This window comes from Macaca thibetana, chromosome 1, assembly GCF_024542745.1.
Source record: "Macaca thibetana thibetana isolate TM-01 chromosome 1, ASM2454274v1, whole genome shotgun sequence".
In the NCBI taxonomy this organism is placed as follows: Eukaryota; Metazoa; Chordata; class Mammalia; order Primates; family Cercopithecidae; genus Macaca; species Macaca thibetana.
The window spans coordinates 170,143,353-170,169,308 of NC_065578.1; the positions used below are offsets into that span (position 1 = coordinate 170,143,353).

Genomic DNA, 25,956 nt, shown 5'->3' on the forward strand with positions numbered 1-25,956 from the left:
AAAGGCTATTATTACCATCACTGTGTGGCTTAGATAACCCTGTCAGCAGCAATCGCCCATTTTCAAAGCCATGGTGAAACATCTCTGTGCTAATTTCTTTTGTTTTGTTTCCTAATTTTTTTTTTTTTTAAGGTGGTGGGAAATAATCTTTGTCTTCTTTAAAGACAAAGGAGTAAACCTTCAACATTGGATTTTTTCTTTTGATTATGGGTGTAAACCCCAGTATCCCCATAATTTATATTGGGTCTCGACCAACTGCCTAATTATAAGAGGATATATTTAAGCTCTTATTTCACCTACACAAAAAGTTGTCTAACAGGTAGTTGGAAACATCTGAGGCACCACTTTGATTCTTTTTTTGGATAGTCATGTTTTTCCTTCTCCGTTTCCCCAGCATGTCTGCCATCCTCATGCACTGCTTCCACGTGCCTGGGAGCCTTTATGAGCGTCCCTAAACCTAAAAGAAACCAGAGGCGGGGCTTGGATGAACCCTCGAGATAAGCAAGGGAGCCGCCTATCCCCTCTGAAGGATGTTTACATGTGGGCGGCACTCGCCAGAATCCGAGCTCCAGGCCGCCCTGAAAGGACACGCTCGGCAGAGTGGAGGTGACCGGCGGCGGCGCGGGCAGCCCGAAGGGGCGGGATGGGGCGGGGCAAGGCGGGGTCCGGGCGGGAGGAGGCGGGTTCCTAGCATCCGCGGTGTCCGGCCGGCCGTAGAGCTTGCTGCGGTTCAGGGCTCTGACCATGCTCTGGCACCGCCCGGCGCTGGCGGGGACGCGGCTGGTTCGGAGCAGGAGCGGCTTGGCAGGCTGGCTTGACAGGGCGGCGGGAGCTGCGGGAGCTGCAAGAGCTGCGGCCGTTGCGGCCTCTGGGTACGGGGTTGGCGGGCGGGAGCGCCCCTGCGTGGTGCGCTGGCCTTGCGGGAGTCTGGAGGGAGCGGTGGGCGGACGCGCCCCTTTGCCCCGGCCCCTGGTGGGCTAGGCGGGCTAGAGCGTGGGCTCTGAATCATAACACGCGGAGGCGCTCGAGGGATGGGCAGAGAAGGGTGCCTCCGCGGCTGTGCTGACTTCAGGAGCCTGTGACTCTCGTGTTGAAAATGTTTGACTCATGTTCGCTTAGACCATCCTCTGTGAATTATTAGGTAAAAATACAAGACGCCGCGATCAGTTGGAATTTCACTTAAAGAGTGAATGATTCTTAGTCCAAGTGTGTCCCAAATACTGCACTGGACATAGGAAAAACGGAACAGTTTTCTGGTGTTTGTCTACAATTCTAGTTTAACCGGGCGTCCTGCATTCTTGTTTACTAAACTTAGCCACCCTACTGCAGGAAGTGAAGGCAAGGATTCCTGCTGAATGGCCAGAGCTTTTAGGATAGAGGCTGTGACTGCCTTACAGTAGTTTAGAATATCCGCGGCTTCGGGAGCCGCAGTGGAAGGGACCTGCGGCTGTGCCGCCCACGCCTGCGCGGCTAGTCCCTGGCTGTGCTGCCGGCTCGCACCTCCGCGCCTGCCACTGTGCACTTGGCCGGAGAGTCTGTTTCCCTATCTGCTTAATCTGGGAACTTATATCAGTTTTGCAAGATTCCAGGAACCTCAAGTTTAACTTTCCAGATCAAGCTGGACACCCCTCCTGAAGGTCCTAATCACAGGCTGTTAAATATTTGACAGCTCGTTGAGGCCCTGCAGTGTTTTTTTCTGCGTATCCCTGGGGTCAATATAGCACCTTGCCTACTTAGCACACAGTAGGCACTCCATAAATATGGCGTGACTAGGTGCTTCATCCGTGTTGAAACGAAATGTTTATTGTGCACTTACTTCCTCCGTGCATGTTTCTATTCATAGTTCGTGACAGATTTTACCGAGGTCAACCAGAAATTGAAGGGGAAGGGTGCCTTCCAGAAACACTTTTATTTGGTAGGGTAGGGGGGTAATATTTCAGAATGCACCTCCTACCTCCTCTCACTATCCAAGAAAACATTTTCTTGTGTTCAGTTGGAGTTCCTTCAGTAGTAGTGAAGTAAATGGTTTGGGTATGCCAGTTTTAAGTGCTGGACCTGAGATGAAAGGACTTGCTTTCTTAGTTGATAAACCAAATACAGCTTGCTGATTGATTCCACCAATGCTCTTCCTTAGGGCTAGGCCAGCGCTGCCTAACCTTTCTGGTTTAGGCTTCAGGAACTCAACTTCCTTTTATCTTAAAGCTTCACCCTCCTCTCAGGTTGGCTGCAGTCTTCCTAGCTCCCTGCCCCTAACTCCTTCCTGAGTTAAGCGCGCAGGACTTTTTGTTTTAAAGGGTTCCTTGCTAATCTATTGGGAAGCAAGGAATAATAGATTGTAAACATTGGGTAGGTTATAATGTTATAATGTTTAGTTCCTGTCTCTTACTCTTCTTTGTTGTTACTGAACAAACTGATGTTTGCTGTAGCTTCCTCACTCTAGGTGTGCCGATATCATAATAGTTCCCCCTTACTGGGGTGGACATGTTTCAAGACCCTCAGTGGATGCCTAAAACCTCGGATAGTACTGAACCCTATACATGCTATTTTTCCTATACATACATGCCTATGATAAAGCTTAATTTATAAATTAGGCAGAGTAAGAGATTAACAACAATAATAAAAGACCAACCACTTTAATAACAAAATGCTCATTTCAAGGAATCCCTTGCTGAATCTTCTTATAGGCCCAGTGCTGTTTGGCGTAACACACTGCTGTCAGTTGGAACACTTTTTCTGTTCTCGCCTCCACAAATTTAATACCTTTTTCTGGCTTGACTAAGCACTTATAGCCTGTGGCTGTAACTTGCAGTTTGAGATGTGACATCAAAACTATTTACTTCTTTACAATTGCACTGATAGAAGATCTGTTCTTACCATAGACCTTAGTAACTTCAGCATGCGATTTTTTTTTTTTTTTCTTATTAAGTGGAGAACTTTCACCCTTTCACTTGAAGAAAGCACTTTAGGGCTTCTCTCTTTGACATACCTCAATTGCCAGCATCACTACTATAGTGGTTTGGGGCCATTATTATTATTATTATTAAAGATGGAGTTTCACTCTTGTTGGAGCCATTAAGTAAAGTAAGTGTTACTTGGACACAAGCATCACCACACTGTGACAGTCGATCTGGTCACCAAGACAGCTGTTGACTAAAGGGTGGGGAGCTTATAGAGGGTCTAGGTGCTGGACAAAGGGAGGATTCATACCCTGGGTAGGAGGAAGCTAGATGGCTCAAGATTTCATCATGCTACTTAGAACTTAAAACTTACCAACTATTTTCTTCTGAAATTTTCCATGTAATGTTTTTGGACCATAGCTGACCTTGGATAACTGAAACCGTGGATAAGGGGAGACTACTGTGTAGGGCAGATGTTCATTATCCAAGGATAAGATGTAATGGAAAAAGCTATTTAAAGTGGATTCACTTAAAATAAGACTAGTATTTCAGGTCAGGCGCGGTGGCTTACACCTGTAATCCCAGCACTTTGGGAGGCCAAGGTAGGTGGATCATCTGAGGTCAGGAGTTCGAGACCAGCCTGGTCAACATGGTGAAACCCCATCTCTACTAAAAATACAAAAAGTTAGCCAGGTGTGGTGGTACACGCCTGTAGTCCCAGCGACTCGGGAGTCTGAGGCAGGGGAATCGCTTGAACCCGGGAAGTGGAGGTTGCAGTGAGCCAAGATCACGCCACTGCACTCCAGGCTGGGTGACAGAGTGAGACTCCATCTCAAAAAAAAGACTAATATTTCATGCTATCCAGTTTAAAAAATTTTGCTTGGGACTTTTGCAAAAATTAAAACATAAAAAGTAGCTTTTATATTTAAGAACACTTAAATTTTAAATGCACCCCCCATGAATACACTATTGATTTGAAAGCAGAATATTTGAGTTTTATAACATAATCATAAGGATAACAGTTTTTTAAATATCTGAAGTTTCAAAAATTCTCTTATTCTTTAGATATTCGAGCAACTCTCTTGTGAAATATCTATTATATCTCATAATCCTGTTGTAAGATTTGTAATTTTACTCTGCAGTTAGTTTGCATCATGGTGTTTGATATTGTTCCAACAGTGCAATAGGGCCTGGTTGACCAAGAAAGATGAGTGCATGGGGAAGGAAAGGTTCCAGGGATAAAAAGATTTGAGGATGATAAACTGGTTGAGTTTTTTTTGTTTTTTAGTGATAATTTTCCTGACAATGAATGCTTCCTTTTACAAGCTCCCAACAGCTAGGTTTTGGATAATAAATACCGAGAGGTCGCCGGGCGCGGTGGCTCAAGCCTGTAATCCCAGCACTTTGGGAGGCCGAGACGGGCGGATCACGAGGTCAGGAGTTCGAGACCATCCTGGCTAACACCGTGAAACCCCGTCTCTACTAAAAAATACAAAAAACTAGCCGGGCGAGGTGGCGGGCCCCTGTAGTCCCGGCTACTCGGGAGGCTGAGGCAGGAGAATGGCGTAAAAACCCGGGAGGCGGAGCTTGCAGTGAGCCGAGATCCCACCACTGCACTCCAGCCTGGGCGACACAGCGAGACTCCGTCTCAAAAAAAAAAAAATACCGAGAGGTCCTGTATTCAGGAAATTCTAGTAGTAATGTCAAACATTATTGAGCATTTACTATGTGGAAGGCACTTACCTGCTTTCTGCATATGAATTCATTTAATCTTCACAAAATCCTTTGAGAGGTGCCAGTGATTATTGTTTCCACTTTGCACACTAGGAAATTTGGAGCTACGGCCCATTGCGGTTGAGATACCGTAGCTTCCTCAAAAATCTTTGAAGGTTCCCTGCTTCACAGTGTGTTCCTAGAGTTTTGGCATGTTTTACTCAGAAAGTAGAAACTATATTTTTAAACCAATGGTCAGGTCACACGGCGTAGGATGGAATATTTGAAATTTGCCAGTTATAAATAAGAGTGTGTCAAACTTTAAACACAGTAAATATGATTTTATCAAATAATTAAGGATGTTGGGAAGCTAGTTACATAAGCACACAGACCTTTTTGGTTTTGGTGAAACAAACATTTTGTAAATTGACATTTTATACTGATAATAAGTAAAAAATTTTTTCTATTTTGTAAGTTTGGCTATGTTTGTAAGTTTTTTTTCAAATAGAACTCGTGGTAAATTATCTTTAATGCTTAATAAACTACATTGTTCTTTTAAATTCCTTTTAGAATGGAGAGCAACTCATCATCATCTTTGGAGAATTTAGCAACGGCGCCTCTGAACCAGATCCAAGTGAGTGATGTGGGAGATGATTGAAGAACTTTCTTCTGTAGAGAAAGAATTGTCCCCTACATATTTAATATGCTTATTCAGTATCCAAACTTGAGATAGTTCAGCAAATGAATTAAGAGGTTCATATTTATTTAAAAGTCTGCTATGAAAATCATCCTTGTGACTAAGAAGTCCTAGATCATTTTGGTAATTAAAATGTATGAGATTTTTTTTTAATGAAGTCTTCACTCCGTCTAAGTTGGATAATGAGGTTGGCTGCTCCTTTTCATCATACCCACTTGAGATCCAGTGTTGATACCAGTCAAGCTGCCCTTAGCTAGGGATCCTATTTGATTTTGGCCTGGGCAGCAGTTTAACAGTTTTCTTTGTTAGTACAGAACCTACTATGCAGTAGTTACTCCATAAACCATCCTCTCAGGGATAGGACTTCTTTTCCTTTTTCTTTTACTGAGAAGCTTCGTTAATTTTGCCTTAGAAAATCTCCCTTACATGTATGTTTTTCTTCGCTTGCAACCTACAAGATACATCAATTTTTTCTCTCTTGCTTACCACTCACTACTACCACAAACAAAAAAAAAATTTCTGCCTTTAGTTGATTTGGCTAAACTCCTAGCTATTGGCTATAACTGTGAGGGAATTGCTTTTTTGTTTTGTTTTGAGGCAGAGTCTCGCTCTGTTGCCCAAGCTGGAGTGCAGTGGCGCGATCTCAGCTCATTGCAACCTCTGCCTCCTGGGTTCAAGCAATTTTCCTGCCTCAGCCTCCCTAGTAGCTGGGATTACAGGCACCCACCACCACACCCAACTTATTTTTGTGTTTTAGTAGAGATGGGGTTTCACCATGTTGGCCAGACTGGTCTTGAACTCCTGACTTCAAGCAGTCTGCCTGCCTCAGCCTCCCAAAGTGCTGGGATTACAAGCATGAGCCACCATGCCTGGCCCGAATTGCCTGTTTTAAAGTAAAATTACAACATCATGGAATATACAGTAAGGGTGAGCTTGAGAAAAAGTCAGAAGAGGGTTCTAGAAACCCTAACACTGTCTTCTTTAGTTTCAGCTCACTTTGGAAACTCTTCAACCATGTCTAATATATGTCAGAGCCCTGGAAGCTCATCTCTCCCTACACGATGGTGTCAGCGTGTCTGTAACCTGAGGCAGCATGGTGGAGGGAAGAGCACTGGCTTTGGTGTTGTAACAAGGTTGAGTCAAATCCCAGTATTGCAAACCACTCAGCCTTGGTTTTGTCCTCCGTAAGATGGATTCATTAATACATCTCTGGTATGGCAGGCCCTCCCTAGGATAGACTTTTATACTGAATATTATTAGTAAACACAAGGGAAGCATAAAAATAGACCAACTTGCAGACAGCTGCACTAAAACTCAGGGCCTTTCTGACACCCAAGGGTGGGTATAACTTCTGAAGCATGGGTGTTATACTTTCTGGTTTTTGGCCTTCATCTTGAAGGTGCTGCTTATGATCCTCCACAGGCCAGGCACAGTGGCTCATGTCTGTAATCCCAGCACTTTGGAAGGCCAAGGCGGGTAGATTACTTGAGCCTAGGAGTTCAACACCAGCTTGGGCAACAAGGCGAAACCCTGTCTCTACAAAAAATATCCAGGTGTCATGACATGTGTCTGTAGTCCCAAACACTTGGCAGGCTGAGGTGGGAGAATCGCCTGAGCTCAGGAGGTTAAGGCTGCAGTGAGCTGAGATCGTGCCATTGTACTCCAGCCTGGATGACAGAGTGAGACTCTGTCTCAAAAAACAAACAAACAAAAAAACCTAGACAAATGTCTGGGTGCTAAATCTATCCATTCAAAATCTTTTGAAGGACCCAGGCATTCCTATGTTTAGAAACAAAAAACGAAAACAAAAACTTCATAGGCTGTGTAGATGCATAGCAGAGTCTCATAGCCATTGTGGTAAAGGCCTGGAGGGTAGTTTTCAAACCAGGCTGATATCGTAATTATATGGAGAAGTTTTTGAAAAAATACAGTTTTCAACTTCTACCTCAAACTCATTGAATCAGCATTTCTGGAAGTAGCTTTTCCTGAATTAAGAGTATGAGAATACCTTATCAATAGAGTAATGACAGCTTTTGTACTATAAAGGTATATAGGAAGGGATAGAAGTAGAGGGGTAAGCCTTACATTTTAAGAAGAAATCATATACCATTCCTTACCATTGAAAGTTATAGAAGAGAAGGTAAGGAGTTAACTCCTGAATACCTACTGAATATTTGAAAAGAAGTATGTTTTGGGGCCGGGCGCGATGGCTCACACCTGTAATCCCAAGACTTTGGAAGGCTGAGGCAGGTGGATCACCTGAGGTCAGCACTTTGAGACCAGCCTGGCCAACATGGTGAAACCCTGTCTCTACTGAAAATACAAAAATTAACTGGCCATGGTGGCAGGTGCCTATAATCCTAGCTACTCGGGAGGCTGAGGCTTTAGACTCACTTGAACCCAGGAGGCGCAGGTTGCAGTGAGCCTAGATCTCGCCACTGAACTCCAGCCTGAGGGACACAGTGAGACTTTGTCTCAAAAAAAAAAAAAAAAACAGAAAAAGAAGTACAATGTTTTGGGTTTTTTTTGTTTGTTTGTTTTGTTTGTTTGTTTTTTTGAGACAGAGTCCACTTACTGTGTTCCTCAGGCTGGAGAATCACTGGAACCACCTCCCTGGTTCCAGTGATTCTCCTGCCTCAGCCTCCTGAGTAGCTGGGTTAACAAGCATGTGCCACCATGCCCAGCAACTTTTGTGTTTTTGGTAGATATGGGGTTTCACCATTTTGGCCAGGTTGGTCTGGAACTCCTGACATCAAGTCATCTGTCCACCTCAACCTCCCCCAGTGCTGGGATTACAGGTATGAGCCACTGCATCCAGCTGAAAAAGGAGTATAATGGAGATTAAATATCTGGACTGTAGAGCCAGATTTGCCTGGGTCTAATCCCAGCTCTTCCACCTATTAGCTGAGAACCATGAACAAATTGTTGATCTTTATCTGTACCTCACTTTCCTCATCTGTGTAGTGGGGACAATAATAGGACCTACCTCAGGATTGTAGTGAGGTTTAAATAACCCAGTGAAGATAAAAGTGTTGAGAATAGTACTTGGCACACAGAAATGGTTGCTGTATATGAATTGGCTATGATTATTATTTATTGTTATTGCTCTATGCCAGGCACTTTTTATTACATCTTTTTTCCTAATAACATTGCTTTGAAATGAAAAATATCCTCAATCTGCAAATGAGAAAAAATAGATGATGCTTAGTTTGAGCCCGGAATCATGAGACCAAAATCCATACCCTTTCCATTATATCCTAATTTCTTTCCAATTGGTAATGTCTAGAATTAAAGTGATTTTTTGTGGTTTTATTTCAGGAAACAATTTCTGATAATTGTGTGGTGATTTTCTCAAAAACATCCTGTTCTTACTGTACAATGGCAAAAAAGCTTTTCCATGACATGAATGTTAACTATAAAGTGGTGGAATTGGACCTGCTTGAATATGGAAACCAGTTCCAAGATGCTCTTTACAAAATGACTGGTGAAAGAACTGTGAGTATATCCTCTGTGGTGCTGTTCCTCTTTAATAGGTTGTAAACCGGATCACCCAGAGCCTAGACCCTTGTGTTTGGAAAATGAGCCAGACATACTCTGAGGATAGAAAAAGCAGCTGCAGATCTAGGAACTAGATTCTTAGAATAGGAAACGGCGGAGTTGATTTATTTTTATTCTGTGTGTGTGTTTTGATTGAGGTTGATGAGTAGCGTTATTATGAGTGCTTGTCTATGGATCTTTGAGTTCCTCTTGGAGCTCTTTGCAAGATAAAAGTATTCTTCCTCCCTTTACCTGGGCAATACAGGGGTTGGTCTTCAATTACTTTTCTAATAGGAATGCTTTAGTGCTCCATGTTTTTAGATTCTTGAAATTTGGATTTTTCCATAATATGCATAATCAGAAAAATGTGCAGTGTTGCCACTTTCAAGTTTATTGAAAGAAGTTTATAGTGCACTCTTTCCCTTCAGTAAACAAATGTAAGAAAATAACTAAATATTATTAGTTTATCTGCTTTAGTTTATCTTTTACGTACCATGGTGATTAGGAAGAAGGGTTTTAGAATCAGATTGTTTTGGATTTGAATCGCAGTCTGGCTTTTACCATCATTGTGATTTTGCACAAGTTCCTGTGCCTCATTTTCCTCCAAAATAGGGCTAAAAATAATACCTACCTCAAAGGGTAAAGATTTTAAGATTTAATTTGTGAAAGAGCTTTGTGGTGCCAGGCTCATAAAAGTACCCAGAGTTCAAATGTCTATTATTATATGAAATATTAGTTCTGATACTAGAGTGAAGCCTAATTCTTCTTTTGTTTGTCCAACAGGTTCCAAGAATATTTGTCAATGGTACTTTTATTGGAGGTGCAACTGACACTTATAGGCTTCACAAAGAAGGAAAATTGCTCCCACTAGTTCATCAGTGTTATTTAAAAAAAAGTAAGAGGAAAGAATTTCAGTGATGTTTATCCTAATAAGTTTGCTAGTACAGTGTCAAAGTGGTAATGCCCAATAATGTCTTTTAAATGTTTGAGGATGTTTTAAATACATGCATTGTCTTCATGAAGATGTAAAAATAATGAACAATAAATTGCAGTGGAAACCTCTTCTTCCCACCTGCCAATTCTTGAGAAAAAGGGATGATATTTAAAAAATGAAAGGTTGGAGTTGTATCAAGATAAGGAAAGAATGTATTTTCTTAGGAATTTATGTATGAATTTTATAACCAAGAGCTAGAAGGTAAGCATTTAGAATTCTTTATTTCCTATTCAGGAGTTAACTCTTTATCTACAATAGTTTTTAAGTGGTAAGACTGATGTGTGATTTCTCTTTAAAATTTAAGGCTTTTGCTGATACACTTGTGAACTCGGCAGGAATATCTTGTACGATATTGTGAAAAGCCTTCACACTTTGTACTTGTAGAGTAATAGAAGTATATTAAATTTTTAGCATGGAATGAAATTTATCTTAGAGAAACTAAATTACTCGTTTAATGACTTAATAGTTCCAGGGAACAAAACTATACCTATGGGCAGAAATTAAAAGGAGATGATGTCAGCATTGTACGAGGATGAACTTTTGAAACAGTATAGAAATGTACTTCAGTTGGCATGGGATGATAGGCTTATGCCTGTGATTCTAGCACTTAGGGAGGCCGAGGTGCAAGGATCATCTGCGCTCAGGAGTTCGAGATCAGCCTGGTCTACATAGTAAGAACCACATATTTACAAAAAATAAACAAAAATTAGCTTGTTGTGATGGCACATGCCTGGAGTCCTAGCTACTCAGGAGGCTGAGGCAGGAGGATCTCTTGAGCCCAGTAGTTTGAGGACATATATATTTTTATATATGTATTATATATAATTACATATATAATATATATATACATTTTGAGGTTTTATGTATACACACACACACACACACACACACACACACACACACACATATATATATTTTTTGGAAAGCCCCAAGTGACTCTGTGAGATCAACTCATAATTTATGACATCTCCACCTCATAAACATTTCATATATACACACACACACACACACACACACACTTTTTATATTAAATGTACTTGAATTAGATTGTGAGGTGGAGAGTTCTGCTTTCCAGAATTTATGTGTGTTTTATTTATTTATTTTTTTTGAGATGGAGTCTTGCTCTGTTGCCCAGGCTACAGTGCAATGGTGCAATCTCGGCTCACTGCAGACTCCGCCTCCTGGGTTCAAGCGATTCTCCTGCCTCAGCATCCCAAGTAGCTGGGATTACAGGTGCCCGCCACTGCGCCCAGCTGATTTTTGCATTTTTTAGTAGAGACGGAGTTTCACCATCTTGGCCAGGCTGGTCTCAAACTCCTGACCTCATGATCCACCTGCCTCGGCTTCCCAAAGTGCTGGGATTACAGGGGTGAGCCACTGCACCTGGCCTTATATGTATTTTAATACATATTTATATATATATATATAAATTCTGGAAAGCAGAACTCTCCACCTCACAATTTAACTCAATTTCCAAGAGCCTTTGAACACTTAATGTGTTCAATACTGGGAATACTATTCAAACTGATTTCAATTCAGTTGATCTCACAGAGTCAGTTGGGCCAGATTATCAGATGCTGAGAAGAAAAAATCCTCCATCAGAGGTAGAAGAAAAATGGATTTCAAAAGTGCTTCTGGTTTCTGTCAGGATGGACCAGAGAATCTGGAACAGTCCTGAAGAATACAGCTGATGGCTTCCTTGGCCTTTTGCCATCAGTGATGCTTCTTACCTGGATTTAAACTGCCATTAGGAGACCTCGTGATCAAGAATTTAGACAAGAATTTCATTCCCTTGTGATAATTTAGGTTATAGCACTAGAATGGAACAAAAAGTGGAATGTCTTTAGTTCTTTATTTCGCATTATGTCATAAGAAAGTTCTTGCTATGTTGTAAAATCTTTGTTAGATTCAGGCTTTTGGGGATTCTGAAAAAAATCTTGACGAGAGTTGAGGAAGTCTATTACCTGAGAAAGGTAAAATTGTGTTATAATTGTTCATCATATTAGATATTAAGGGTAGAGGCAAGTTACTTCAAGGTATAGAAACACCAGTGCTTGACTGTGAAAAACATCTTTACCTTTTTTTTTTTTTTTTATTGAAACAGTTTCTTTCTGTTGCCCAGACTGGAGTGCAGTGGCACGATCTCAGCTCACTGCAACCTCCACTTCCTGGGTACAAGCGATTCTCATGCCTCAGCCTCCTGAGTAGCTGGGACTATAGGTGAGCACCACCACACTCGGCTGACTTTTTTTATTTTTAGTACAGCCAGGATTTCGCCATGTAGGCCAGGCTGGTCTCAAACTCCTGAGCTCAGGCAGTCCGTCTGCCTTGGCCTCCCAAAGTGCTAGGATTACAGGCATGAGCCACTGCGCCTGGCCTGTGAAGAAACATCTTTTATCAACTCTTCCTAGACTGGTAGGACATAGGGTGAGAGGCGAGTGGTGGGTGGTTCTTGACTATGTTCAGATCTTGAAAGAATTCAGTATTAGGGAGAGAAGCCTTATCATCAAAAGCCTCAAAAACTCTACTGAAGGTAATATGATATCTGATTCTCAGTATGGCTTTATTTAAAATGGAAGAAATAAACCCCACTAATACCTGCCTCTTAGTCTTCTGAACTTAAACTCATTGACTAATAAAAGATTTTTACTTTGGAGGGTTTAGCACTGCATCAAAAAGGAAGCAGATTTCCCCTATTTGTTAAACGCTAAGGGATGAAATAAAATACAAGAAATCTGACCTCTTTTTGCCATATGGCACATTAAATATCTTTGGAAAAAAACCCAAAACAATAACAAAAAACTTGCCACTCTAAAACGTTTAAAATATTGGACACAATAATACATTTTTAAAAATGCAAGGCTTAGCAGGTTTTAAAAAGTATAGGGACTCTCCAAGAGGAAAACAAAACGAGGAGCAGAATCCAAGGATGTAGGGAAGCACTGAAGCCAGCAGCTCCCTTACTGACACTGCCAATCGTGGAACGCCAACAACTTTAGTTTTAACTGTATGCAACAGGCTGGTTACAAAGCTAGGGGTTAAGGGAGCAGGATTTAGATGGGAGACCACAGCATAACACCACTAAACCTTCAGTTAAAAAAAAAATTCGTAACATACTTTCAGAGCATAGCTGATGATTTGTCAAGACAGACAAGCGTTCACATCACTAAAGGTGTAACCATTAGGTAGGTGACTTAACCTCTCAGAACTTAAAGTTTCTTATAAAATGTAGGTAATAGTACTTTCCTTTAGGGTTTATTTTTTGAGGAATGGAGATAATATATGTCAATCATTCAGAGTGGTTTTTAATAGACAATACATAATGGCTATTATTAATCACAATGGCTCAGGTATGTGTGTGTTTTCTTGTGGACCCATCAGGGTTTTCCAAGATTCCTACCTGTACCCAGCCAAGAATTTAGGGAGCAGGGGAAGCCTCTGGGATTTCATGTTGTCTTGGATATTGATTTCCGTTTCTTCTGCTTTTCCATACCTTACAGCTGGATAAAAGTAAGAGAATGGTGACTAACTTCTAACTTTTTTCCTCAGTCCTCATTTTTACATTTTTTATTTACATTTTTTTTTGAGACAAGGTCTACCTCTGTAGCCCAGGATGGAGTGAAGTGACTCTATCATGGTTCACTGCAGTCTCAAACTCCTGGGCTGAAGTGATCCTCCTCCCGTAGCCTTCTGAATAGCTAGGGTTACAGGCACATGCCACCATGCTCAACTAATTCTTTTTAGTTTTTTGTAAATATGGGGGACTTGCTGTGTTGCCCAGCAAGATCCCCATATTTACAACTTTATTTACAGTTTGGAACTCCTGGGCTCAAGCAGTCCTCCTGCTTTCGCCTCCTAAAGTGCTATGATTACAGGTGTAAGCCACAATGCCCGGCCTTTTAAGATCTGAAATACGAGCTGTTTACTGGACTTCATTAATATAAAAAACTAGGCCATTTTTCACTTTATCACTAATCAATTTACATTTTAATTGCCAAAATATCTAATTGAAAAGCTGTTGAAGAAAAAAGGGATCTTCTGTACCTGGATTTTACTGTTTACTAATTAAAAATTACCATTTGAACAACATCTTTTAAAGTCAGGTTTTCTTGATAAGTTTAATATTGTTAAAATTTATTAAATCTGGTATCTATAAATATAATTTGTGATCCTTATACAACTGTTGACTTCATCTTTTATAAGTAGATTTCTGTAAAATCAACCAAATTTTTTGAATTTTGGTGAGTATATTCTGACGTAACTTGCTTTTAGTTACCTACAGTTTAGATCTTAGAACTTTTCAGAAAATTTTTATGGGAATTGAGAAAAAATTCTGCAAATTGGCATTGAAACAGTGTTTTTATTTGCATAGTTGACTTCTTGTGTTTGGATGATAACTTTTGCCAAAGGCAATTTTGAGTAGATTTTTTTACAAAAGAATCCTATTTTAAAACTTTAAAGAATTTGTTTTCATTAAATCTAATCATTTTGTTATAAATGAATTCCATGGGTAAAGAATCTTTAACTTCATATACTTTAATACTTACATAAAATTAGATACATTAAAAGGTCAATGTTAATGATCAAAACTTAAATTTTACCTTGTTCAAATACAAAAGATTACTAAAGGCTTTAGGTTTTATAAGGCATATTATAACCTTAAAATTCATATCTTAAAAGAAACAGAAAGACACTTATTTAATGTGCATAGAGTTTATTTGGTACATCTATCAATTTCTACAATAACTGACCAGCAACAGTTCACACAGTGTCCACCTGCACTCCATGTCTAAAAGGATTTATTTAGTAGGGTATTTTGCAAGGCTAGAAAGGAGAGAAAGGATTTCACAGTATTGGTGAAAACTGTTTTATCATGAAACAAATGTAATACATTAATATATTCATTCATTCCCTATTAGAAAACAGCAAAATTACATTGTTAGGTGTATTATTTACAGTGAAAACTTGGAAGACTTGACAAAGCATCAGTTAGTTTATCAACAGACCTAGGAAGCTCCCTGTGCCCTCCCTTCAGGGTCCTTTCCTTGGAAATGAAATAAACTTAAATTTTACATATACTGTTAAGCACCAGCTTGACAATTTAAAGTATTCTTTCAGTTTTATAAAATACTCCTGCTTTGAAAGGCAAAGTGAATGTAAAAATGTGAATGTAATTAAACAAGTCACTGGCCTGGAAACTTTTTATTGCAATAGTCTTTATGTTTTACTACTATATTCAGTTCTTGGAATGAATTTGCTTCTAGGTTTGAAACAAAATATTTGCCTTTTGTCTTGAAAAATTCCCTTAAAAATTAATTATTTTTGGAACTGTACAACTGCATTTTCATTCAGTGTTAAATATGCAACTTGGTCCTAGGATGTTATGTTATAAAGTCCAACTTGTTGGATAACTTGTTATACAAAACAATAAAAAACCTTAAACTATCAAAAAATATTACTGATGTTAACAGTCATGTATATAACACATCAATGTACCTAGATTTTCCAGTTTTTGGATGTTTAAATTACTAATGTACAACCAGGTTTTAAAACTTAATACTTAAATTTCCATTCACTATGTAAAATTAAAAGCTCTAAAAGACCCTTTGAGTTCTGTACTTCAGAAACATTAGAACACTATTAAGGCATTAAACAGATCCCAAGGAAAGTAACTAGTATGCCTGAATTACAGAGCAAGTCATATTTTAAGGCAGTCAAAAGGTTCATTTTTTCACTTTAAGGCTCTTGAATACTTAAGTTTATTCTATGTAGACATTATTCTGTGTAATTTAAATATTCATCAAATGGTCAGTTATAGAAATCAAAGCCTTTATATAAAGCAAATAGACAGTTTAGAACTAGATTGTAATACCCAACTCCCCACTGGTTTTTATAAAAGATGATTCTTATATCCCATCCCTTTGGAAAATTTCATTATCAGAAGCTGGCAATAAAAGGAAAAACATACAACTGAAATACATTACAAAAGTTATGCCTAGTCACGCCATACCAAATATAGAGAGTCCACATTCAGAGTAACAGTGCAACAAGAACACTTTGAGTACCATTCATTAACTGTATATTTTAAATCTAATTTGGCTATGTATGGATTCTATATAGTTTACGTTACAAATAAAGCCAAGTTTCAATGTTTGTTGATACAACATTCCATCAATTATATCTGGTAATGATATTTAAAATACCAAGGTTTTAATTTCATTCACTGTCTTTATCCACATATCCATATCCACATCCGAGTGAAACCAGCAGACATATAGCTAATTTACTATTTCCTTTGTTCAAGCATAGATTCTGATGTCTAACAGGGCATAAATTTAAACAATTTAAAATGAAAAGGTGGCCAGGTGCCATGGCTCACGCCTGTAATCCCAGCACTTTGGGAGGCTGAGGCGGACAGATCACGAGGTCACGAGATTGAGACCAGCCTGACCAACATGGTGAAACCCTGTCTCTACTAAACTACAAAAACTAGCTGGGCATGGTGGTGCGCGCCTGTAATCCCAACTACCTGAGGGGCTGAGGCGGAATTGCTTGAACCCAAGAAGTGGAGGTTGCAGTGAGTTGAGATCGCAACCACTGCACTCCAGCCTGGTGACGGAGTGAGACTCTGTCTCAAAAAAGAAAAGTTAAATATCATTTATGTTCATAAAATTAATGTGGTGCATGGCAGGGCTAAATAAAATAGACGCAAAGGGAAAAATCTTTTTAGGATGAGAAAATTAGCTTTTGTGTATTTTTGTTGTATATATAAATTCATTCTGACTGAAAATAATCATCTTTATTTCCACAATAGAATTTTCTAAGATGTTCTCCACTAGTTTGTTTGTTTCTACTACTTTCCAATATAACTTGGTATTTTCAGGGTTTAAGGAATTGTGCCATTTATTATAATTTTATTCAAACAGTATGCTAAACTGCATTATTAGTTTTATACATGAAAAATACTACCTTAGAATTAAATTTTAACTTCATAATTTTCAAAAAAGCAAATAAAAATGTATGAATTAAAAAAAAGCCAAATGTGAATAAGTTATTTACAAGACTTTTTATGCTACAAGCAATGTATCTCTATATATGCTCACTGAAATACTTGGTAAACCAAAGATTTTGACAATGGTCTTTATAATTATGGAAATAAAAGCATTGAGACACCTGCTGTTTTCTGAAAGAGTAATCAGTTAATTATTTTTCAAAGAGTGCTTATATAGTAAGCACTTATCTTTTCAACATAGCTAGATAACATAATTACAAAGGCTGAATAACTGATCTTAAAGGCCACAGAATTTCTGCAAACATCTAATATAAAAGATATACAATATAATTTGATTTGGGGAGAGACTGTATCAATCTACTGATTTTTCCAAGAAGCCTGCCTATTACTAAGTTGAAAAAGAAAATATGATCTTATACTTGTATGAAACAAAAAGCAATCTGCAAAAGGCTCATCCCAAACTATGTGGGTGACTTTCCTGTCATTCATTTTATTATCCAGATAGAGAACGACTAGAAAAAGAGGACAGAAATGTAAGAAAGGAATTTTAAAAGAAAAAAGAGGCAGAAAAGTCATCTACCAACAAATAAGAGATGAGGAAACAGACATCAAGGAAACACTAAATAAAATCCAAACAGTAAATACAACGAATTTCATCGATTAACCTGTCATTTTTTTTTCAAATTCTTTCTTGTACATGTTTACATTGATGCTGTATGACATTTCTCCAGAGGGGATAATGCCTTAACACCCCAAAACTAGTATATAAGACTAGAATTTTTCATTTTTGATTACCTACTGTAATAGCATCAGTTACAAAGAAATTTGTTATTTGTGGCTACAATAGGTCAAGTTAAAGTCAGTCCAACAAAACATTACAATGATTTAGCCTTTAGTTATTGTTCAGGTGTAGCTTTACTGTGCTTTTAAAGGTGTTTCTCACTTAACTGTGAGATGTTCAAATTTATTCAAAAATTCTACCTTATCTTTCCAAAACAATTTCACATTGTTTCTGCAAAATCTGAAAAATAATAAAAAAAAAATCCCTGATGAAAAAATACTTTACTATTTGTAGATTTACTGGTTATTTTGAAAGATTAAGAGAATGTTTGTTGGCTGGGTGCAGTGGCTCATGCCTCTAATCCCAGCACTTTGGGAGGCCAAGGCAGGAAGATCCCTTGAGCCCAGGAGTTCGACACCAGCCTGGGCAACATAGTGAGACTTGTCTCTCTATGAATTTAAAAAAAATTCTTGTCTCTCTAAGAATTTAAAAAAAAAAAAAAAAAAAAAAAAAAAAGGCTGGCATGGTAGTGCAGTGCATGCCTGTGTTCCTGGCTACTTGGGAGGATCACTTGAGCTTGGGAGGTCAAGGGTGCAGTGAGCCGTGATCATGCCATTCCAGCCTGGGTGACAGAGGGATAGCCTGTCTCAAAAAAAAAAAAAAAAAAAAAAAAGTTTGTTAACACCATTTTCTCACTTAAGAGTATAAGCTTGTTTTACTAGGTCTATCCAAGAAGATCTTAGAGTTGGAATATATTTTTTCTCCCTCTTCAGTAGAGAGCAGTGACTTTTTGGGTAATACTTTAGCTATGAAAATTTTTCTTCTAAATTTTTCCACTCTGAACAGGAATGTTTTAAAACACTGTTAGGCCTGTTGAGTAGCCTATTTTTCTAAAACATTTTATCTTTCAAAATACATACCCTATTAACAAGAATGTTTTTAACTAAAAAAAAAAAAAAAAAAAATTCTAACTTGTATTGCAATCCCTTTTCCCAGTTTCAATTTTTTTTTTTTTTTTTTTTTTTTTTTTTTTTTTTTTTGAGACGGAGTCTCGCTCTGTCGCCCAGGCTGGAGTGCAGTGGCCGGATCTCGGCTCACTGCAAGCTCCGCCTCCCGGGTTCACGCCATTCTCCTGCCTCAGCCTCCGGAGTAGCTGGGACTACAGGCGCCCGCCACCTCGCCCGGCTAGTTTTTTGTATTTTTTAGTAGAGATGGGGTTTCACCGTGTTAGCCAGGATGGTCTCGATCTCCTGACCTCGTGATCCACCCGTCTCGGCCTCCCAAAGTGCTGGGATTACAGGCGTGAGCCACCACGCCCGGCCCCCAGTTTCAATTTTTATATAAATATTAAATCACTGATTCTTCTATGATCCAAGCACAGATATGTTACTTTTTAAGGATAAAAAAATCAAATCACTTAGGTTAAATTGGTTGTCTACAGTCACACAGTAAGTTAGATAAAGCAAAGGAGGTTCCAAAGGGTAACACTAAATTCCATTCACTAGCATGTTGCCTCACTAACACTCTCATAAAATAGGTTACTAATAATATAAGTATTAATAAATGGAATTTCCAAGAACTTTAATAAAGGGTGGGATTATAAGATTAGTTTTTGTTTTACTAATTACAACTATATCCTGGAACTATTTACATATTACCTAGGAAATAAAGTTTGCTTATTCTTGTAGGATTCTTTTTAAAAGCAGTATTTTCCCAAATATTAATTTAACAGTAATCCTAAAAGTAACTCAGGAAATAAAAAAACTTGTTTATCACTTCAGTACATTTTATTCATAATGAGGTAAACTTTTTGTTTTTTCTCTATATATGTGGATATATATAGCAACACAGGTTAGTTGTGCTTGAGGATTCCTATGAATTACAAAATTATACATGTTCCCATTCTGTTTCTCTACTCCTGAAGCAATCATGTATATACATTATTTCCTAATAACCCAATAAGGTAAAAGTCTTAAATAGTTTTATTTTATCCTCTACTCTTCTGAGACCATGTGTTCCCATGTTGTGGGGAAATAAATTCTGGCACATGAATGAAGAGACCAAGATTTCTAGGTCATAGTACTTCAAAATCACACTCTTGTCTTGGACTTCAGCTCTCTAACAAAAATTTAAAAATTAGCTTTTAGCTTTCTAAGGTTTCTTCCAGCTCTAATGTGCCATGATTTGAAAAGTTACCTTTTGTGGTAGCTTCTCCTAATTATCCTTTCTTTCTTAAATGTTACCCTAGTCCATTTAATTAGACCTACCTAAATACTTCAGAAAGGTCATCCAATCTTGTATCCTTGATGGATTTAATATTAACTCATAGATATATCTGTCTAAAAGTATTATGGAAATAGTACACAACTGAAGGTAATGCAGTTTTGTACTATATTCTATTTAACATTTCTATTAGGAATAAAATGATCATGTTACAATTTTAAAGATCTTGGGTTTACTTAAAGAATTCACTAACTATTACATAATTTTATTAGTTTCTTTAAACTTTAAATTCAATCTGAACATAATATTTCAATGTGTCAAAAGTAGCTAATATATTCAGTTCAATGCTTGACAGGGTTAAAGATGTGAACAACATCAGAAGCAATGCATATCTGAAGTAGGGGTGGGGGTGCTACGATGAGCTTTGCTGAACAAAAATATCTCAGGTAAATCACACTTAAAAACTGATACCAGTTGCCTTGAAAGAATGGGTTTGTATCACAACCAGCATTAATATGTCAAATAAATTTGAAAAGGACATTTTCTTATTCCCAGAGCCCAAACTTCACATAAAACAGTAGAAAATATGTACAGAAATCCTCAGACTACTAAAGTCCCCCTTTCCCAAAAAACATAAAACCTCTGACCCCCAAGCACCTAAAAGGCTATAATTTACATTAACTACAGTTTGACTTTTCACATAACAGCAAGAAGGATCTTACAAACCCTCAGTAAATCTTCAATTAATATTTAGAGAACAACAGATATGCAAACAGGTTTTATGTGTAAGCTACCTTAGATGACTGTAATAAAAATATGAGCAAAGATAACGGCATTTCAACAGATTGCTTTAATGTTAAACCTCACAATGAAGGATACCTGCTTAAGAAAATAATGCACTTTAGTGTAATGAAAAGTTTAATATATACAAATAATATTGAAAAAAATTCCTAGTGATTGGCTAGCTGGTAATATGCTACTCAAAAATTGCCTTTCAAACCTGAAGGACCTAGATTGCTTTATTATTTATTTATACTATCAAAGAAGAATATTTTGCCATGAAATGAATAATGGACAAAGAGATAGGCCATTGACCTGTATACAATTTAAAAATATTGACTAAAAAAATAGTTAAAAGTAAAAATTTTTATTTTAAAAGTAAGGAAAAAGCTAAACTGGTTATAGCTGAGATTTTAATTGTTATACTTCGTGAATGAGGGGGAGTTAAGCGCTTGAAACATTTCATGTTATTTTCACTTAAGAGTATGAAAAAAAGTGTGAGACTACATCTGGCTATGTTGTTATAATTCAGAGGAAATCATTATCAAGTCACACCCCTTGTGGCAATAAAATATAACAAAGCAAAAAAAAGCAAACCAAACAGAATTCCTCAGCCAACACAAACTATTCTTAGGGGTTGCCATGATGTTTCTGATTAATGGTAACACGTTCTACAAGTCCAAATAAAACATCAGAAATAAAATATTTTTTTCACTGAATAAGAAAGCTGTTGTGTGATCTTAGTAAAACTCTGACAGGAATTTGTAAAACTCATTCATAATTTAATCAAATGTCTTTTTTTTTTTTTTTACCCCCTTGGTATAAAAGTTTACAGATGAGTTTCATATTCCATCACAGTTACATGGTCTAGTGCATTTCAGAGTATTTGGACATTATCAAAGCTGTCCTTTCCCAATGGAAATGTTTAAGAAAACGTTAAGCACTTCTCAAGTGACATGATGTGGAATTACACTGTTTGCTCTTACCTCTTTTAAGTACACATGTATTATTCAACAAAGCAAAACTATTTTACAGTATCTATTAACAAAAAGTTCTCTATCAGATAGAGGAAACTACAGTATCCTGAAGCTATTTCCCCAAGAGCTAGTTTAGTAGACAGACCTTTGGGCCCATCTTATTTTTCCTTCTTTTTTTTTTTTTTTTTCAGTAAGGTAACTTTCCATTATGCACATACTATACCATCATCATTCATTGGGTGGGGATTAGCTGGGAAGTAGCTGTATATTTTTAGTGAGATCACTGATGGCAATGGATCTCTGGATCGTGCTGCTGCTTACGGTTAAATCATATCTAATGTGAAATTTCGAATTACATCCAGAGCTCCAGTATCAAAGCCACACATATCCAACATGCCTCTATCATCTGGGTCTGCAATGGTAAAACCATTCGATGTCATTCCACAAACAATCAGTTTAGCTGGAATATCCATTTTCTGTAGAAAAAGACCAAAATACATACTAAGAACATGTATGTAAGGAAACACAAAATACATCCAAAATTAAATCACTTTAACATTTCTCTACCAGAGCTTTTTAATTACAAAGTCATTTTTTGGGGGGGGGAGGGTCAATCTTTTAAGGCTAGAATATGGGAGTTTTAGAAGAATGGACAATAAAATTGTATTAGAATCTGCCTGAAATTTCTACTTCTCTCATCAATTACTTTACTTGTTCTATCGGCTGCAGCATACATTATTGAGCAGCCTAGGCACTCTGTACTTACAAAACCTGTCAGGGTATTAAGGGTGCCAGATATTTTTATCAACATATCAAATGCTGGGGCAGTGTGTATGAGTATATATAAATATAAGGAAATATCTCTCTGGGATGATCAACTTTTGGCTGATGACTGATATGTGCGATATATACATGTTCCATGTAAGAACTTGTCCTCTACAGCTACATGTAAGATTAAAATAATTGAGTTTTTGAGAAAAACCTACAATCGCTGAATGTATACACGTGAGAAACTACAATGAACTCTTTAAATAATACATCTAACGTAATTGTTAAAACAAATGTAAGAGGTAGGGACTATAACTTACTATGATGTAGATCAGTAATAATTTGCTCAGGTCCACACAGAGTAAGAGAAAGACTCGGGACTCATAACCTAACAGTCTTTACATTCTATCCTGGTTGGGCAGTGCCTCATGGCTGTAATCTTAGTGCTTTGGGAGGCCAGGATTTCAAGTTACAGTAAGCTATGATAGCACCATTGCACTCCAGTGATGGAGACCCCATTTCTTAAAAAAAAAAAAAAAAATCTATTCCCTCACCTGTAGCTTTCAAACTTAAGCCTGCATCAGAATGCTCCAGAGGGCTTGTTAAAACACAGTCCCAATGTCAGAGTTTCTGATTCAGCAGATCTTTGTCGGGCCTCAGGAATTTGCATTTCTATTAAGGTTGCAGGTGAGGCTAAGACTGCTGGTAGGGAAACCACACTTTGAGAACCACTACTCTTCATCAACAAGTTCTATTTCTACTTCTAGTCATACCAGCCATATTTTAAGTGCTCAAAAGTCCCATGTGACTAGTGGCAACACATTGGAGAGTGACGATTCATGCCATTTCAGAAAGCTCAACAGGAGGATACTGATTAGAACACAGATATGTCCATAAAACGTAGAGCATAGATTATAGCTTTAATTTTATGTAATCCTTTTGCAAAACTCACTAATAATACTTTCAAATTTTCAAGGAGCACACTGAATTATTAAAAAAAACTTACAGCTAAGGTAAAACAAATATTCTGATCATTACCAAAAATACTGTTTGCAAAGGATATTCTTAGTAATGTTTAACAATGGAAACTGGTTAAATTATATATGTGTGACCAATACTTTTTCTTAAGTACTGCTGAGTCTATAACAGACATTGGCTCCTATATAAGACACAGAACTACTTGTAGTAACATTTTTTGAAAAACTTAAGTGAATAAGAATCAAGAATGGCCAGGTGTGGCTGTAATCCCAGCACTTTGGGAAGCCGAGGCTGGAGAATCACTTGAGCCTAGGAGTTTGAGACCAGCCTGGGCAACATGGTGAAACCCCATCCCCACAAAAAATTAGGTGGGCAAGGTGGCACACTCCTGTAGTCCCAGCTACTTGGGAGGCTGTGGTCGGACAATCACTTAAGCTTGGGAGGTTGAGGTTGCAGTGAGCTATGACTGAGCCACTGCACTCCAGCCTGGGCAATAGAATGAGGTCCTGTCTCAAAAAAAAAAAAAAAAAAAAAAAAATCAAGTATTAAAATATTATTTGGGTGAGAAACCATATTAGAATTTGTTTTACCTTTCGATACTCCCTCAGAGCAATAGCAGGATGGACACCTCCAGCAAAGGTCTCATTATCAGTGAATACAATGAAGACATCAGCAGGTGTGTTTGTCTTCTGAGCCCAGATCATTGGAAGAGAGCAATCAGTTCCACCTGCTGGGATCTAATTCAGAACAAAAGCATGAATAAATAAGTAAATAAATCCTTAAAAATACTAGTTTTTACAGTATCATTTTGTTTAGCACCAATATATACAGCCTTCCCAAAGCCTGCATATATATTTTCGGTTTTTGTACTTGTCATGAGAAATTTAAGACAAAAAAATTTTTGTTCTCACAGATTAATACCATACATGACATCAATATAAAATCATTCTACATGTTATGTAAACTTAACTAAGTAAACTTAAAAAGCACAGTTTCTTACCTGACTCATAGCCATTAAAACCTGTTGTAAGGTCATATCTGTAGTCACCGGACATGGTACCATTTCATCGGAAAAAGCAACTACGTAAGAATCTTTTTCTGTTCTTGTGACAACCTGAAAAATTCAATGGCAGTAATTTTCAGCAAATTTTGGGGGAAATAACAATATTTTGAATTTTATCCAACTTCATGTTTAAAAGAAACACTGATGTTTATTTCTTAACTTTTTATTAGTGTGTTTTAGAACTATACAGTAAGAGTAGTACAGCTTTCAAAGTACTTTCACAAAAAAACTGGCTGTCATGACTATCCTTTGAAGCAAATACAGTAAATATTCTTCTCATTTTATTAGGTAAGAAATAAAGCCCCAGTAAAGAAGCTAAAAAGTTTGCCTACTATTCATCTGTTTGTTATTCACTGACAGTCAAGATAGAACTAAAGTCTCCTAGACACTCCTATTAGTTCCCAGATCTTTTAAGTTTCATATCATTAAATAATTTAAGCATTATTTTTAAAATAAGTTTAAAAAAATTTTTATGTCTTTTTTTCATTTTATCTAAGCATTATCTACTTCCTAAAAAATCCATTAATATTTAATCTTTTGTTGTAAAAATTAAAATTTCTATTCTGCTTGTTCTCTAGACATACTTTTTCAACACACTTAACACTTTGGCTTTACACCATTATCTTTAAATATAAAATAAAAAATGTGACAAGCTGAAAGGACAGAAAAAAGTGAAAACATAATTCTTAATCATTATTTAACTTATAGTTTTGTTCTACAGTAAACATGTTTTTAGAGTGGCAAAATTGTCTTAGGTGTTCTCACCATGCACATTGCTGCAGCAACTGTACTAGCATTGAGTATACTACCCAAAACTCTTTGGTTCATAGAAGCACTGACATCAACAGCTAGTAAGAAACGTTTTCCAGTTGGTTCAACTGTCTACAGAGAAAACAAAACAATCATCAAAAGCATAATAGAAATTATGAGTAGATTAAATTTCTAAATCATATTTACTTATCATCTTACATTAAAAAGACTATAATAAAAGGCCTTCAGATTTTTGATATACCAATTGACAACTATTTAAAAATGCTCATCTGGCATAGCAGCTATGATTGAAAATTAAAAAATAAATAAATAAAAATGCTTAGCTTTTACAGGCAAAACAAACGAAGTAAGAACCTATTCAATAATTTTAGTTAAATAAGTTACCATCCTATTTTTAAAATCTTTCCTCATTGAAGTAAAATCAGAGTTTTTTAGTAAAAAATTTTTATTGTGGTAAAATGTAACATAAATTTGACCTTTTTAACCATTTTTAGATGTATAATTCAGTGGCATTAAGCACATTCACAATGTTGTATAACTATCACCTCTATCAATTTCTAGAACTTTTTCATCATCCCAAATAGAACTTGTACCAATTAGGTAATAACCCCCCAGTGCCATGTCTCTCCCTAGCCCCTGACAACTTCTATTCCACATTCTGTCTCTATAAATTTGCCTACTGTAGATACCTCATATAATGCAATCATACAATACTTGTCCTTGTTTGTCTGGCTTATTTTACTTAGTGTAATCTTTTCAAGATTT

The 25,956-nt window shown here is 37.4% G+C and overlaps 2 protein-coding genes across 8 annotated transcripts in view; one reads left to right on the top strand and one right to left on the bottom strand.

The window, feature by feature from the left end:
* GLRX2 (glutaredoxin 2) lies at nucleotides 1–23,988 on the top strand. 5 transcript variants are annotated; one of them, XM_050783011.1, is made up of 5 exons: nucleotides 43–606; nucleotides 5,181–5,244; nucleotides 8,626–8,802; nucleotides 9,628–9,739; nucleotides 17,352–18,080. In XM_050783011.1, the coding sequence occupies exons 1-5, from the start codon at nucleotides 485–487 to the stop codon at nucleotides 17,399–17,401; spliced, it is 525 nt and encodes a 174-aa protein (XP_050638968.1). In that variant the 5' UTR covers nucleotides 43–484; the 3' UTR covers nucleotides 17,402–18,080. The 5 variants fall into 5 exon arrangements, with proteins under 5 accessions (XP_050638985.1, XP_050638968.1, XP_050638991.1 ...); XM_050783034.1 differs by lacking the exons at nucleotides 43–606; nucleotides 17,352–18,080 and adding exons at nucleotides 622–872; nucleotides 23,966–23,988; XM_050783010.1 differs by lacking the exon at nucleotides 43–606 and adding an exon at nucleotides 622–872.
* Nucleotides 20,686–25,956, bottom strand: part of RO60 (Ro60, Y RNA binding protein) — a 24,905-nt gene continuing 19,634 nt past the window's right edge. For all 3 annotated transcript variants that reach the window (XM_050782814.1, XM_050782797.1, XM_050782808.1), the window contains exons 6-9: nucleotides 25,186–25,302; nucleotides 24,358–24,471; nucleotides 23,948–24,094; nucleotides 20,686–22,087 (exon numbers count right to left, since the gene is read on the bottom strand). In XM_050782814.1, the coding sequence (XP_050638771.1) occupies nucleotides 21,935–22,087; nucleotides 23,948–24,094; nucleotides 24,358–24,471; nucleotides 25,186–25,302 (531 nt within the window). In that variant the 3' untranslated portion in view covers nucleotides 20,686–21,934. The remainder of the gene's footprint in view (nucleotides 22,088–23,947; nucleotides 24,095–24,357; nucleotides 24,472–25,185; nucleotides 25,303–25,956) is intronic.

What these genes read in the sequence shown, in the direction of transcription:
- GLRX2 (XM_050783010.1), top strand. Translation starts at nt 745, where the DNA reads ATGCTCTGGCACCGCCCGGCGCTGGCGGGGACGCGGCTGGTTCGGAGC. An exon ending in GCGGCCGTTGCGGCCTCTGG is followed by an intron (nt 873 to 5,180) that starts GTACGGGGTTGG and finishes AATTCCTTTTAG; the next exon opens with AATGGAGAGCAACTCATCAT. An exon ending in AAATGACTGGTGAAAGAACT is followed by an intron (nt 8,803 to 9,627) that starts GTGAGTATATCC and finishes TTTGTCCAACAG; the next exon opens with GTTCCAAGAATATTTGTCAA.